Genomic DNA, 14,423 nt, shown 5'->3' on the forward strand with positions numbered 1-14,423 from the left:
TACATGTTTATGAATCTTTTCAGTTGCTTTATTTCAATCCGCTCACTGTTACCTATTGAAACAACTCTAAACTGCATTAATTTAAGATTTTAGATAGAAATCTGATGGATCGTACCAGATAACAGAAAGTACCTCGTCGCTGTTTCTTTTTTTGTTTGTTTTTTTGGGCAGCGTAACGATTCCAAACATATGGCCAAGCCTAAACAGAAAGACTCACCAGACACAAAATTTACTTTATTTCCTTTCGGCCATCTGTCTCAGAATCAAATCCTGCAGAGAAACCCCTGATGATGCAGAGATTGTATAAAGATGAATGGTAAGAGATCCCTGTCTTTTTGCACTCAAAAAGAAAAATGCTGCCAAATAAAGAAAGCGGGGGTTGTGCAAGACATTGACAGCAGCAGTGATTTAGTGAAAACCAATTATTTTGTGACGTAAAATTTCTTTTTCCTACTGAAGAAATGGACTCAGCTTAAAAGTTTGATTTTTTTCCCCAAAATGTTTGGGATGAGATGATTCAACCGCAACAAAACCTTTCCCTACTTTAGGCTTTTTACATTTCTTAAGTAAAGACATGAATCCATTTGTCTGCACGTATGTAGATGACATACCTGACATTAAAATAAGCTGAATACTTTAAGATTATTGAAGCCCACAGATGTATTTCATAGGTCTCTCACTGCGTACCTCCCCAAAAAATAAACCCAGACTAACTACCACTGTATAACTCACTCCCTGGTGTTAATTGGGTGCGTTTTTATGAAGAACGATAATGCAGTGATAAATCATTCCTCTAATACTTTGCTGACGTGCCAAAGAGAGGAAAAAGCACAAATCAAATTACCACTTTCAAACACATCTGCAAAATTCAACTCCTTCTCGAACGCAGACAGGGCCTCGCTCCGTCATTCAGAAACCACAGATGCATCAGGAGCAATTTCACGATCAATACCCAAACCGACGACATCAAAGCGTCCCGAGCCACAACCAGCCGCACGCCGTCGAGAGCCACAAGATCCAAGGCGAGTCGTCTTTTTACACCTGATTATCGTAACGCCGACATGACAGGAAAGCAGCGGAAAACGCGGTTTAATTAGGCTGGATGCGAACACACCTGTGTGTGCGGACAGCGGCGAGGGGAAACGGAGAAAGACACTGCGCTGCTGCGAGCAGCGATGACGAACAAAACGAAACGAGGACACACTGCCAAGCCTAACTAATGTTCTCCTGGCGTATTATTTCCATAATCTCTGTAATTTGTGCTTCGTGGACGAGCGAAAACACCGCATCGCCCCCTTACTTTCAGGGCTTTCTCCTCTTGTGTTTGGCGGGCTCTGAGCGCAACACAGTGGACCTTCTTTTGGGCGAAAACACCGTGAGACGGTGCAGAAAGGAAGAAACACAGGTGCAGCCAGTGTTAGCGATGGCCTTATTCTATTGAAGTGTTAAATTAAAATGAAAAATCTAAAAGAACTGGAAGTGGAACACCTGAATGGACTGCAGCCACCGTTATTAGTTTTATTATTCACACCTGTGCCTTTCATGCTGCATTGTAGCAAAGCATTAATTCAACCTACTTTCTTTTTATTTTTTTTATTTTATTTTATTTTATTTTTGGGCAAAAGCAAAATCATACCACTGTTAATTCTGATCACAGCAGGAAAATTAAATAATTACCTTTAAAGGTAATTTTGTCTGACTGTAATAATCAGTGGAATTAGATGAATAGGAAGTGGGGAAAAATTGAGTTGCTTGGTTTAATCAATTTGTGTTTTTTAAATGCTGATAACAGTGTAGAGAAAAGGGCACAAACAGCATGAACCCATCAATCTGTCCCAGCTAGCTGCGCAGGTGACGGGGTGTTTTTGTGGTAGCGCGCAGTCGGAACCTTGAACCAATTAAGCGTTATTTTAATGCCCCAGGACGGCTCGCTTTCCCCCCCTCCCTCCTCTCTGTATTATTCCTCTGGCGGCTCGATTGCTGTTTTACAAATTCAATGAGCTGCAAATCTTGGGAGTGGTTTGGCAAATTCGGCCAAAATATTAACTCGGAAATCAAACCCGGCTGGAAAGCTCGGGGCAGCGTTTGCCATCAAGACAACGTTTACGCGTTATCAGTCACACATGAACGACAAATGGTTTCATTTAAACATCAAATTCAAAAATCAGGCTCGGGTCTGTGTTCTGAAACAGAGCGCTGGCTCTGTGTGTATGGTATTCACTGGGCTTTGCACATAAATCAAAAATGAAGGAATGGGTGTTGTTGTTGTAAACAGTCTTCCTCTCATAAAGCTCAACCAGTCATGCCTTTGTGCTGTGCCACTGTATTCAGCATAAAACATAAAAAATGAATAAAAAAAAAAAACAAACACACAGAAGAGGTGGTGCATTGTTGTTCCCTGATTAGCAGGGTTATGCAACCCAGTGTGTGTAATAGATGTGCTGCGTTTTGATGACTTCATGCAGCATGTCTCAGTCAGGCGACTTCAAAGACTCCAAAAATCCCTTGTAAAACCATTTATCAATGAACCTGCAGTGCTTTGCAAAAGTATCAATACCCCTCAGGGGTTTTCCCCTTTTCTTATAATCAAAGGCAAGATATCTGAAATTCATGGGTCAAGGCTCTTTGCCTTTATGAACACTTTATTTGAAGGGGTGTGACTGACATGACACTGTCATAAAAACGACATAACATCTGTTATGAACATGGAGTCTTTGTGACTGTTGTCATGAAGTGTCATTCGGTAAATAATGATACATTTAATGCAATGTTGGCACTTTTAATTGCCTTTTAATGCAGGTGTTAGTACAACTTTGTAACAAAAGTGTCATTATAGACTGAATGGCACTTCATGAGAACAGTGAGACATTCATGAAGACTCCTCCATGCTCATGAAATATGATACTATCACGTCACTGTTACCATGTTACCATCTTCACTTCATGTGTGAGCCGTAGAAATTTAATGGTGGGTTTTTTCAGCCTCAACCACTCAAATGTATCACGTGCATTGTCATCTTTCAAAATGGCGATGTGAGAATATTGCAGCCGATAACTCAGAGGACACAGGCTTATTAGAAGAAAGGAGGGTGCATTTCAAACAAGCCCTTATTACAGACGCATGCACCAATTTGTGAGGAATCTAATTGTAAAGAAAAATCTGCATACAGTGTTTCCTTATAGGAGTACAGACAGTACATACACACACATGCACACAGTTTCCAGTAAACGGCTTTGTTACTTTTTAACATTTTGAAGGCAAGAACAAGAAGAAAGAGTTTCAAATGAGACAGAGCAGCGATGGTTTCCATGCGACCCATTTTACATTTTCAGATTCCTCGGAGTGATATGGTTAATCATGCACTCAGGCAGCAGCTTGGATTCGATATAAACATTCCCACAAATCATACAGAGGTGTCACTGAAGCACAGTGTTGAAAACAAAGGGTGTTCAGCTCAAACAAATGTAAGCACCGAGCGCTTCCTCGCCAATATAAAAACCACAATAACCCCCAGAACATCATAATTCAACAGGGATTCATAAAACTCATATCTAAACACTGTCACACATATTGTCTCAAGTCTGTGCGATCAACTTGGACTGATGTATGAGGAAATAAAGACGATGTGCGCAGCCGTACCGAGGCTAAGGGAATGATCCAGATCAGATAACTGCCCGGGGCGCACCTTGATCACGACTTTGCAATATCTGAGCCTCAATGCAACTCAGAAAAGGTTATAAACATTCATTTTGATGAGACCATTCTAATGCGTTCTAACTGTTCTATATCAACGTTGCAGTACCTTAAGTACTCGCAAACTACTCAAAAGGAGTTGTCACAGGACGTCCGCTAAATTAGCGAACGCCTCGCCCTTCTGCCAGGCGTACACCTGGTCTTTGATCACAACTCTACGAGAGAGTCCTGAAGGGACGATAGATAGAAACTGAGACTCTTGGCACCTGTGTGGAGAAACTGGGAGCAGACAGAGGGGGCGATTGCGCAGGCTGCGCTGAGCGTATTTTCCTTACCTCGAGGGTTGTTGAGCGCCGCTTCAGTGGCCTTCCTGCCCTCCCCACAGTGGCTCTGGTCGAACGGCAGGCATTGCTCTCCCGTCCCCGCCACTACTTCAAGGTTGCGTGCCGGATCCTTGGGCTGCCCGAGGTTCCTCACTCTGTACACCCGGCGGCTGCTGGTGTCAGACACGTAGAGGACCTCGCCGACCGGGTCCATGGCCAGATAATACTTGTGCGCGGGGCTGGTACTTGAGAAAGCAGACAAAGTAAGACGAGAGTGAGGTGAAACTGGAAATTGGAATTTTCTTGTCTTTCTGCAGAAGCGTAAAACAAGGGGAACCGGCTCGGATTTGTACAACAGAATCTCTGTTGTGATTACACAAGAATACGAGTTGAAGAAAACTTACTTGGATGCAATCAGGTTATCTCAGTAAATAGCATTAATATAAGACTCTGCCTGGGCTGAAGTAAGATTAATGTCCTCTCATTTACATAGTGCAGATGGCCACAGTCTCAACAGCCCAACTGTGAGCAGCACTTCCAGGATTGTGCTGTGAGTAAAGATCATTATTTTCTAATAAAAAATTCAGTAATCTACATACGCCTGATTTATGGTGATGTGAAAAAAAGAGTTTCTATAACTATCCATGGGAAAAACAGAGTGCACCCCCCATGATTTAGGAGCTTGTAGAACCACTTTTAGTTATGATACCACAAAGCAGTTGTTTAACGTTGTTTCCAATATGAGAGACTTCTTTACAATGCAGCGTTGAGATTTGCAGACATTTGTTCTGGCAACTCTTTTACAACTTGTGGACTTTGACTGTGCCTTGCCTTGATTCTTGACTTTTTTCTTCAGTTAGCTGCTGTTTTGGATCATTGTCCAGTGATTGAACAACTTTGGGTCAAGGTAAGGTAATCTTATCAATATAGCACATTTTCAGTAACAAGGCAGTTCAAAGTGCTTTACGTGATTTAGAAGGAAATTCAACAAACCAAAGGAAAGAGCAAAAGAAGAAAACAGAAAACAAAAAGAACAAATAGTTTGTGATTTCTAAACCAGTAGGAGTTTCTCTGGATCCTTGTTCTGATAATGTTGATCTCATGTAATGAGTAGTTTCTCTAGATAAACTAATAGGAGTTTAAGCTTTGGCCTTTTAATCAGGGGTGGGCAGTACCAGTCTTCAAGGGCTGGAGTCCTGCAGCTCTGAGATGCCTCCCTGGTACAACACATTTCCACCAAACAGCTGAGTTACCTCCTTAATGAAGTCAAGATCTCCAGAGTCCTACTAATAACCTCATTATTTGACTCAGGTGTATTGATGCAGAGACTAAGGTGAAAGCTGCAGAGCACTGGCCCTCGAGGACTGGAGTTGCCCACTCCCGCTTCAGACCAGACAGTCTCACTTTGGCTTTAGGAAACTTTGGTAACCACAGGAGTTCATTGGTTGACTCAATGACACCAATGTGTCAAAGTCCTCTGACTGTGAAACAAGGACAAAGCATTACATCTCCTCCACTGACGGTTGGTGTGAGGATGTCGGTGCCAGCTTGCTGTTTGGTTTTCTCTACATCTCTACTTTATGTTCCAGGGACGATTTGCAGAAAGTCTTGTGCTTCAGTCAGAAGTCAAACAGCCATTTTGTTTTTGGAGAGAACCTTACAGCTTTCAGCACAAACAGCACAATGGAGGGTTTTTTTTTTTGTACTGTTTGAGATTTGACATTGTGACGGCTGACAAGTCTGAGATGAAGCTCCTGGCTTTTCAGGACATTGTTTTAAAACACCTTTATGCTTCAGAGCAACAACCTTCCAAAAACCTGGATTTATAGAAGTTGTAACATTGATAATGTTCAGTCAAGTGCTTGAGTTGTTAGCACCTTGCTGCCATGTTCCCATATGAATCAGACAGAACCGGGAAGTGTGACTTTATGTGTTCCTGTAAAATAGCCCTCTATGTCCATTCATCCATAATTATTCTTTTTCAGGATTTTGGGGGGATAGAAGGGAGAGAAGAAGGGTGCACAGTTGACAGGTCACCAGGCAGCACTTAGGCAAACGAGAAAAAAACATGTATGAGCAAAATCATGCAATTTTGAGAGACCAATTATCCTAATATGTATGTTTTAGGGCACTTTTCTATTGATAACAGCACAACTCGACTCTAAATTGCATGGTTTGAGTCATTTTCCCTTCCAATTGAGTGCCACCTAAACCCAACTTGGGATCCAGAAGCCAAAAATTAATGGGACTTGACCTGTATGAGACTCAAACACAACAGACTGCGAGAGAAAACCAGACCGAGGTTTTAACCCAGGACTGTATTGCTGGAAAGCAACAAGGCTGACAACTGCACCACATTTTAAATCATTTAAAAAAAATGTTTTAAGCATTTCAGGCTATTTTCCATTACCAGCAACACTATAAAGTCCATTACTGTGTATGTGTTGCTCGGCGGTGGAAGCGAGGTCGCTCCGGGTCGAGCAGAGCAACTCGGGATGCCGCCCTGCACTTTTTGCCCAAGTTAAAAATTAATGACGCAGGTTCAACGGTACAACTCCACAAACACTAACACAGAGGAGAGACTCGCAGTACCCCAGTGTCTGGAGCAAACGATTAAAGATACATTGCGACACAAAGAAAAAGCTGTGATTTGGAAGGACATGTCTAACAATTTGGGAGTAAAAGATGAGGTTGAAAGTCTTTTGCTCCCTAAAAGCTACGAGCTCAAAACCTTTTTACTCTGACTTAAAAGTTCAAATCCATGTCTAAATATAATACTTTCATCAACAGCCGATACCCTCAAAAAACATATTGCTCCGTTATTTAAGACTAATATTTAAAATCGGACTCCGATGTTTGGACGTCTCTCCTTAGAAGGCTGGCAGCTGTTTAAATGTTTCCGACTTTAATGCATGATAATAAACTTCAAGTTGAAGTGAAAGAAAGAAAACTGGTTTTTGGGCAGTGGACGCAGTTGTTCCTGCAGGGTCACTGAAAATGTCTGACCTTCTTGGGACTGTCGAAACTCATCCGAGAGCGCCAGACCAGCAAACTTCACCATTTTTTTTTTTTTTTTTTGAGGAAAAACTTTTTAGTGAAACGGAGCAGCGGTTTTAAATCATTTCGCTTGGGCACTACTTTTCCTTTTTACATCCTTTGGAAGAAGAAAGGGTTTTTTCTTTTAGGTGTTACCGTCACTGTAATGATAGTCATTAAAACTTTATTTTCCCCATGACTATATAGCTGAAATTCAAAATAATGGAGCTCGAGCTAAAGTTATAGCGTGTACCTTCAGCGTTTTACTTTCAAGCAAAAGCCACAGAGATTCAAGTTTTTAACAAAAAAAAAAAGAAAAGAAAAAGCCGTGATACCCTAGAAACTTTAAAGTATTTTTTGAAAGTAAGCATTACAGTGGAAAAATAAAACTAATTGTCTTGGATCCAGACAACCGCATTGCAAAAAAAAAAAAAGAAAAAACAAACAAAAAAAAAAACATTGGGGACTGTAAGCTGACAGTATTTTAGCCGTTTCAAGCAGTGTCTGCAGCTCTTTTACATAATTTAACTCGGCTTCGTAAGCAAGCTGTTCTCTTCTCACAGTCCCTTCAGGAGACTGTGAGTTTAGGCTGGCATCAAACTCCAAGCAGGTTTTGTGAAAATGATCAAATGCAGAGTTTTTACAAGTACGTTTCAGGTCATTATTCTGCTGCCATTAACGGCAGAACTCTGACATGGGGCAGTCTGTTAATCAATGCGCTCTGTACTGATTCTGGGGAGCCGGGACAATGAGGCGGCGCGAGGGCAGCTCAGTGTCTCTCAGTGGAGATGGTCCTCTTTTTGTGGAAGGCTTGATTATTTTCTTTTATAACCGGCTGCAGCACGGGACATTTTCTCTGGACAGTCGGTCAATCAGTTGACTCAATGAATGAACTCAGTCACAATTATACTCCAAGTCTCTGTTGTTCTCTTCCGACTGCTGGTCCTTTTAGAGAATTCAGTTTGGGGTTTGTACTTTGTGCCAAATGCAGGGAAATTGCCCTGAGTTTGTTAAACAAGCCTCTTCTCCAACAACAAAATGTTCTCATCACGCTAAAAAGAAAGTAAGTCAAACACAACAATAGATAGTCTTCTTTGAACCATTTTCTTTTCTTTTCTCACACCGCAAGGCTCTTTAACTCCAGAACCAGTTTACATCATGTTTGAGAGCTTCCACCTGTAAAAGTGTTTTCTGGCTTAAACCTATCACACTGAGGTGCTACGATGGGTTTGACTTTAATCTTTTATATATATATATATATATATATATATATATATATATATATATATATATATATACTGAACTAACAGATGCCTCATAAATAACAAATAGATTTTTTTGTTGTTTTTTTCTTGACGGACCATCCGAACCTGTGCATCAGCGTCGTTTGCTGCACTAATTGGATTCTACGAGGCAGAGGTGTCGCAAGGAAATTGGGAATTGCACAAAGGAGTTGAAGTAGCGCCAGAAGCAGCTACTTCAACTCCTTTGTACAATTCCCAACCACTGTGGCAAACAAAGACGAGCTCAAACGCACCGGAGGTTGGTGAGCCTGTAGCGAACTGTGATGACGGCCGCAGCTCCTGGTTCTGGAGGAGCGGCACGGATCGCATAGCGTTGACGTGTTGTGTCCGTGCATTGTTTAGGAGCTTGTCTGGAGCACAGCTGGTAGAGATGACGCTACTCATATTTAAATGTCCCACACTTACATGAATAATACTGTCAAATTTACAGACTTACTTTCTTTCTTTTCTCAAGCTTTTTAAAAGAGGCTTGTAGAAAGAGAGTCCCGTTCATATGGAAGCCTCGTTTATAACAGAATGTTTATATTAGGAGCAAAGTCAGGATGGCTTAAGATATTTTAAATGAAATGCCAGAGAAAGTGGCTGCTGGAGTCGGGTTTCCTCCGGCTGCATGGAGCTTGGAGTCGTGTCGTCTCAAACAGCAGAACCATTTTTTAAATTAGTTTTCTTTTTACAGACATGAATGGCTCTTTGTGTTTAAGTGTATGTGCACATTTGGGCTCCTGCACTTTGCTTATTTACTTTGGCTAGATTTATTTTTACGGCGCTTTTCTCGCTGGACGCAGAAATAAAATCCACTGTAAGTAAATTTAATTGGCCATAAAGTGTCTTATCCTATCTTGAGTTTAAACAGACGGAAACTTTTTGTGCACTAACTACTTGCAAACTGTCACTAAGTTAGAAACATTTCTTCTGTGTTATTGCTTAAGTCTATGCATCAGTCAGAATAACTAAAATAAATGTTATTACATTATTATAACTATTCCAATCATATAGCTACCTCACTTCGTTTTTGTTTTTAAATGAGAAAAAAAAACGAGATGACATATTTGTTTGAATTTTTTACCCAGGATTTCCTGAGTAAACGGTTTCCTGACGAATATCTCAGCAGTGGAATCAGGAGAAACAATAAAATCAAAATAAAAAAACAAGGAGCGTAAAAGCTGAGAAAAGAGTTGAACCAGATGAACTAATCAGAGGAGATGTGGAGCAGCTGTTGCAAAAAGGAAGCAGGAAAACTGAAGTAGAAACTAATTAACTCAAACGATCCCACAAACCAAGAGAGAAACAGCCTGACAGTAATCTAAAAGAAATAAATTCCAACGCACAAGGAACAGAAAACGAGGAGAAACTAAACACAGAAGGAACAAAGAAATACGGCAACAATGAATACAGATAAAGGAACTGAATATAGGGAAAAAAAGAAACGTAAACTCAAATGACAACAAAAACACATATTTTATGTAAATATTATTTTACATTTTTCTTTATTTTCTCTATAACAGTTTCCTTTCTTAGTTAATAATTAATTAGTCAATATTGCTGAAGATATTTCTACAAAATGTTACAAAAAAGTGCATATTTATATGTGTCCTATATAAATATGCATCGTCGCTGATTTACAGTTCTTTACACTGAGGCTATTTGGGTGGTTTTGTGTGAGTTTAGTCTTAGGCCATCTATTTGCTTGCATAAATTACCCTTATTTACATATCAGACAGAGACGAGGAGCTGCATATGTAAGTACAAATATGCAGACCACAGGTTAGCTTGGGTGTGATTCTTGCCATGCGCTTCCTCCTCACACGTTTTCTTTTTAGATCCAACACCTCCAAGACCATTCGCCGGCGCACTTATTTATTTGTTTGCTTTTAAATACGCCGCATTTCATCACTCATATCTTATGCATGCATGTATCCCCGACAGTGCTTCTGCTCTTGATGCTAGGTGATGTATATTTCATTTGATGGCTTTAGCTGCTATTCCCATCATTTTTCAGGGGGTGGTGGGCGTATTTCCCGTAAAACAACAAAACAAAGCAGTGACAGTAAAAGGAAGGCAGAGCAATATCAAAGAGTGGGTGTTGGGGTGGTGGTGCAGGGTCCACATGTGGAACCCAGACAGATAATGCAGCCAAACCCGGCCCAAGCTGAACGAGGAATGTGGGCGCGTTGCCTTACAAAGGGTGGAAGCGATCACTTATTGAGCTGAGGCCTCAGATGCGAGGCGCGCTTATGTTAGCATTTCGTGAGCCGTCACTGCGGGCCTCAAAGCGACCGCGAGCTGCAGCGTGCCAACGATGTCACAGTTCAGCCACTTGACTTACTGATGAACCACAGTGGCGGTTCGTTAATTACAAAACCTTTGATATCGCGAGGCTATTGTGTTCGACTATTGAGACCCGAACACACAGATTCCCAGGGAAAAAAATGAAAAAGGGGAATTTAAGTTTTGCACTTTAAACACAGCCAACAGGGGGTGGGGGGGGGGGGGGGTTTGAAAGCGATAAATTGTGCTCTGAAATCCAATGTCAGCTGGGGTCTGGTCACAGGCTTCCAGCTAATTAAACCTGAAGACATCCTGATAAAGTGTGTGTTTTTTTTCCTTTGACTTTTTCCTGCAGCTATTCAAATGAAAAAAAAAAAAAAAAAACACCTTTCAATGGCAACTTGAAATATCAGGAAACAAATTATGTTGCCATGCTTTTGCATCTTCAATGTTTTTTTCAAACCTTCGTGCTGCAGCTAATAGGCTCCGAAAATGTTCCTGCGATTGTGATCGCAGGTAAACGCCGCAAACCTTTACTATTAAAAACGAGAAGGAGAAAATAAAACACATCCGTTTGATAATGGTCTCCACCTTTCAGCAAACCTTAAAAAAAAAATAAATAAATAAAAAAAAAAAGAAAACAACACAGACAGGGGGGCTGTCAGTCATCGAGTCCATTAAGTGCATAACTGTTTACAGAGTTCAGCCCTGAACTGCACATCCATAATTTAAGCTGGATCCTCTGAGAGTTTCTCGCCGGCTTTCAGAAAGTGCCACAGCTCAGCACTGCTCGGGATATTTTCTCGGGGCCTGCTGCAGCTACCACAGAAGGAATTTGCATCGTGCATATTACAGACTGCAAATCATTCCTCTGGCATTTTTCCTCCGCTTCGATCCCTGCGCACGCATCCTGAGCAGGGAAAACGGGCGACAACAGCAGCCACATCACAGGCGCTCCCCCTCTTCCAGCCCTTCCTGGCTCCTTCCACATCCGATGACAAAACAACGATCTTTCTTCTTCCCATCTTTCTTCCCATCTCTCTGAATCAACCGTTTGGGAACTCGGATGGCAAAGTTAATCAGCCTCCCCCCTTGCGCCTCCTTGATCAGATTCAAAAAGAGACAAAATAGACGACGGTTTCCGAGAGGAAGTGCTTCCTATAGTTTCCCTTTAGAAAGCACCTTGTTTTAAAGCTGCTCCCCCTTTTTTTTTTAAGCTGATAGGCACTTTGCTGGGAAGAATGCATGGTGAAAAGCTTTGAAAGTTGAATAGGAATGAATTATTAATGCATCTGACTTTGGTAGAACAATGGAAGAGAATAAAGAAGAAACGCTAACATACTGCTAACAGTAAAAAAAAAAAAAAAAAAAATAGAGAAAAAAAAAAGAAAAAAAAAAGGCAGCCGTGGAGAGGAAGAAAGAGGCAGGAACTAAAAACGAAAACCTCCAGGGGGCAGAAGAAAGAGTCTCCAAAGTGCGCCCTAAGAAGAATCCAGTTCATGCAAATGAAACCCAGGATTCCAGATCTTCTACCCCCAACATATAACAGATCTCCAGTTGTATGAGTGTTTTTCAATTTGCTGCATTTCACAACAGCATTCAACCAGCTCAGGCCGGTTCGCTTCATGCGAATTTAAAAGTCAACGTGAGACGGCCGACGTCAGACGTTCAAAGCAATAATAAAACCGTTCTTCTAAATACTCAGTTTCAGTGATACATCCATTAACACTTTTTAGCTGTTCGAAGCACGTTATGCGGTCCCTTATGACTAGACGGTTTGTTTGCAGCAGATATTGACTCCTTGATTCGTCTAATCGTTGTAGATAAGACATCGTTTTGCCCACTTTGTCTCGATTAAACTGTTTTACCTGCTGGGTTTTTCTTTTCTTCCTCTCTCAATGTGATTTATAAACAGCTCTGCTCTGAGAGTTTCAAAGACGTTCACGCGCTTAGCAGGTAAAACCACATTTTGTCTGGTTACAACTGACTTCGGTGCGTCTCATTGGGATTTATTTTTATTTGCGGCAGACCAACAGGCAGTAGCACATTTGTATATTAAAGTGGAAAGAGTTGGGTGGGAGTTTGTAATCAACCACGTTAATAATAAAACCTAGTTGTACCAGTTGTTTTCAGAGCAGGTTTCCTAGCCGCGATAGCTTCTAGCCACACAAATCAAGCTCTTTTGGAAGAATCTGTATTTCCTTCCAGTCTGAGTTTATTTTGCAGGTAGAAAAACCTTAAATAATAATAATAATAATAATAACAATAATAATAATAGTAATAATTACAGTACAATTTCCTTAGTTAACCAGGAGGCGACCAAATACAAATCCGCTGTATGTTTTATTCTGTGCTGGGCTGGGCTCATTGAATAAATTATACCGTAATTATGTAATAACAAATACTTTTAAAGTTTAATATGAATATTTTTTGCGAGGCACTGTGCTTCCAAGTGTTTTTTTTTGCGGTTAAATCCTTTTCTTTCCCTCAAAACAATTCATTTCTCCCTCTGTTTTCTTGCAAGGCCTCACATTCTTCCCAATTAAAACTCTGGCAAGTGCAGCGCTGCCCTGCTGAGGTGGATGAACCCCCAATTGGGGGAACAATGGCTGAGTATAATTTCATGGTTTGAAATTATACTCCACATTGTGATATTTACATTTTCACACTGTGTGTGGCCGTATGTACACACCGTCCAATAAAAACAAAGCCATGAACTATTGTGATGTTTACGTGGCTTGTAACGTTAGCACGTTGGAAATAGAGCTCCTCAAACTAGAACTCTGCGACTTGAAATCGGATAAACCATCTTCCTCAACACTGACAAACATACGCACACAAAGATTGGCTCAATATAACCCAAGATAGCCGAGGACAGCCACACACACACACGCAGAACCCCGACAACATCTGTTTAATCTTCTGTCGAACGCGACGCATCAAGCTCGGGGCCGGGGATGATGGTGAAGCCATTCCCAGACTTGTGCTTTTATTTCGGCTCAGGGAGCAAACGAAGCCCCGCAACCCCCAAACAGACTTTTAGTAATCCCCTAAAAATGAAATCCTTGACATTCTGGCTGATTTCCAGTTTACAAGTTTAATATCGCCTGGTGGAGTTTTAAATAGGGATTTAAGAGATCCAAGCGCAAAAGGAAGCGGTGCATGAGGAGGTGATGGTCGGCTTCTGTTCGCCCGGGAGAAAGTCAGCTCAACGCAATTTTCAGCAAATAGAACTGTCTGAAGTGCAAAGAGCCATTTTACATCATCTTTCCGTTTTTCTTTCTTTCTTTCTCTTGATATGGGACGTGTGCTTGCAGATGACTGTACAGGTTTAGAGATAAGGAGCTAATGAGGGGTCCTCACCTGTGTCTGGTGTCCCGGTTCCTGATGATAAGCCATGGAAAGGTTTTGAGGAGAAGAAAAGAGAACATCGTTATTACATCGCGAAGAAAAGACGAACAGGTCACGACAGCAATGCAAAGGAAGCGAAACACAGTGAAAAAAACAAAAAAACGCTTTGTCCAGGTTGATGATGAAGCATCACAGATCAGACCACTAATTAAACTTGGTGCGATTATTAGAGAACAGCCACGAACAGCACAGCAGTCAGCCGAGCTCCACAAGGGCATCTTACGACACTTTCCACTTTGATTCTGTTACTCTCCCTTTATTTATCTGTTCTGATTTGGTTAGGCTCTTCATCTTGCTACGTAACCCGAAGTGCGGTTGAACTTTAAAGTCTCAACTTCACGGGATTTATAGATATAGAAGAACGAATAAGAAATAAAGCGGCTGACAT

At 41.2% G+C, this 14,423-nt stretch overlaps 1 protein-coding gene across 1 annotated transcript in view; it reads right to left on the bottom strand.

Moving 5' to 3' along the window:
* tenm1 (teneurin transmembrane protein 1) overlaps nucleotides 1–14,423 on the bottom strand; it is a 250,841-nt gene that overhangs the window by 55,970 nt on the left and 180,448 nt on the right. Inside the window, exons 21-22 of the mRNA XM_055034529.1 lie at nucleotides 13,988–14,008; nucleotides 4,029–4,261 (exon numbers count right to left, since the gene is read on the bottom strand). Of these exons, the coding sequence (XP_054890504.1) occupies nucleotides 4,029–4,261; nucleotides 13,988–14,008 (254 nt within the window). The remainder of the gene's footprint in view (nucleotides 1–4,028; nucleotides 4,262–13,987; nucleotides 14,009–14,423) is intronic.

Source organism: Poeciliopsis prolifica, unplaced genomic scaffold (genome assembly GCF_027474105.1).
Source record: "Poeciliopsis prolifica strain line A6 unplaced genomic scaffold, Auburn_PproV2 SCAFFOLD009, whole genome shotgun sequence".
NCBI classification, from domain to species: domain Eukaryota; kingdom Metazoa; phylum Chordata; class Actinopteri; order Cyprinodontiformes; family Poeciliidae; genus Poeciliopsis; species Poeciliopsis prolifica.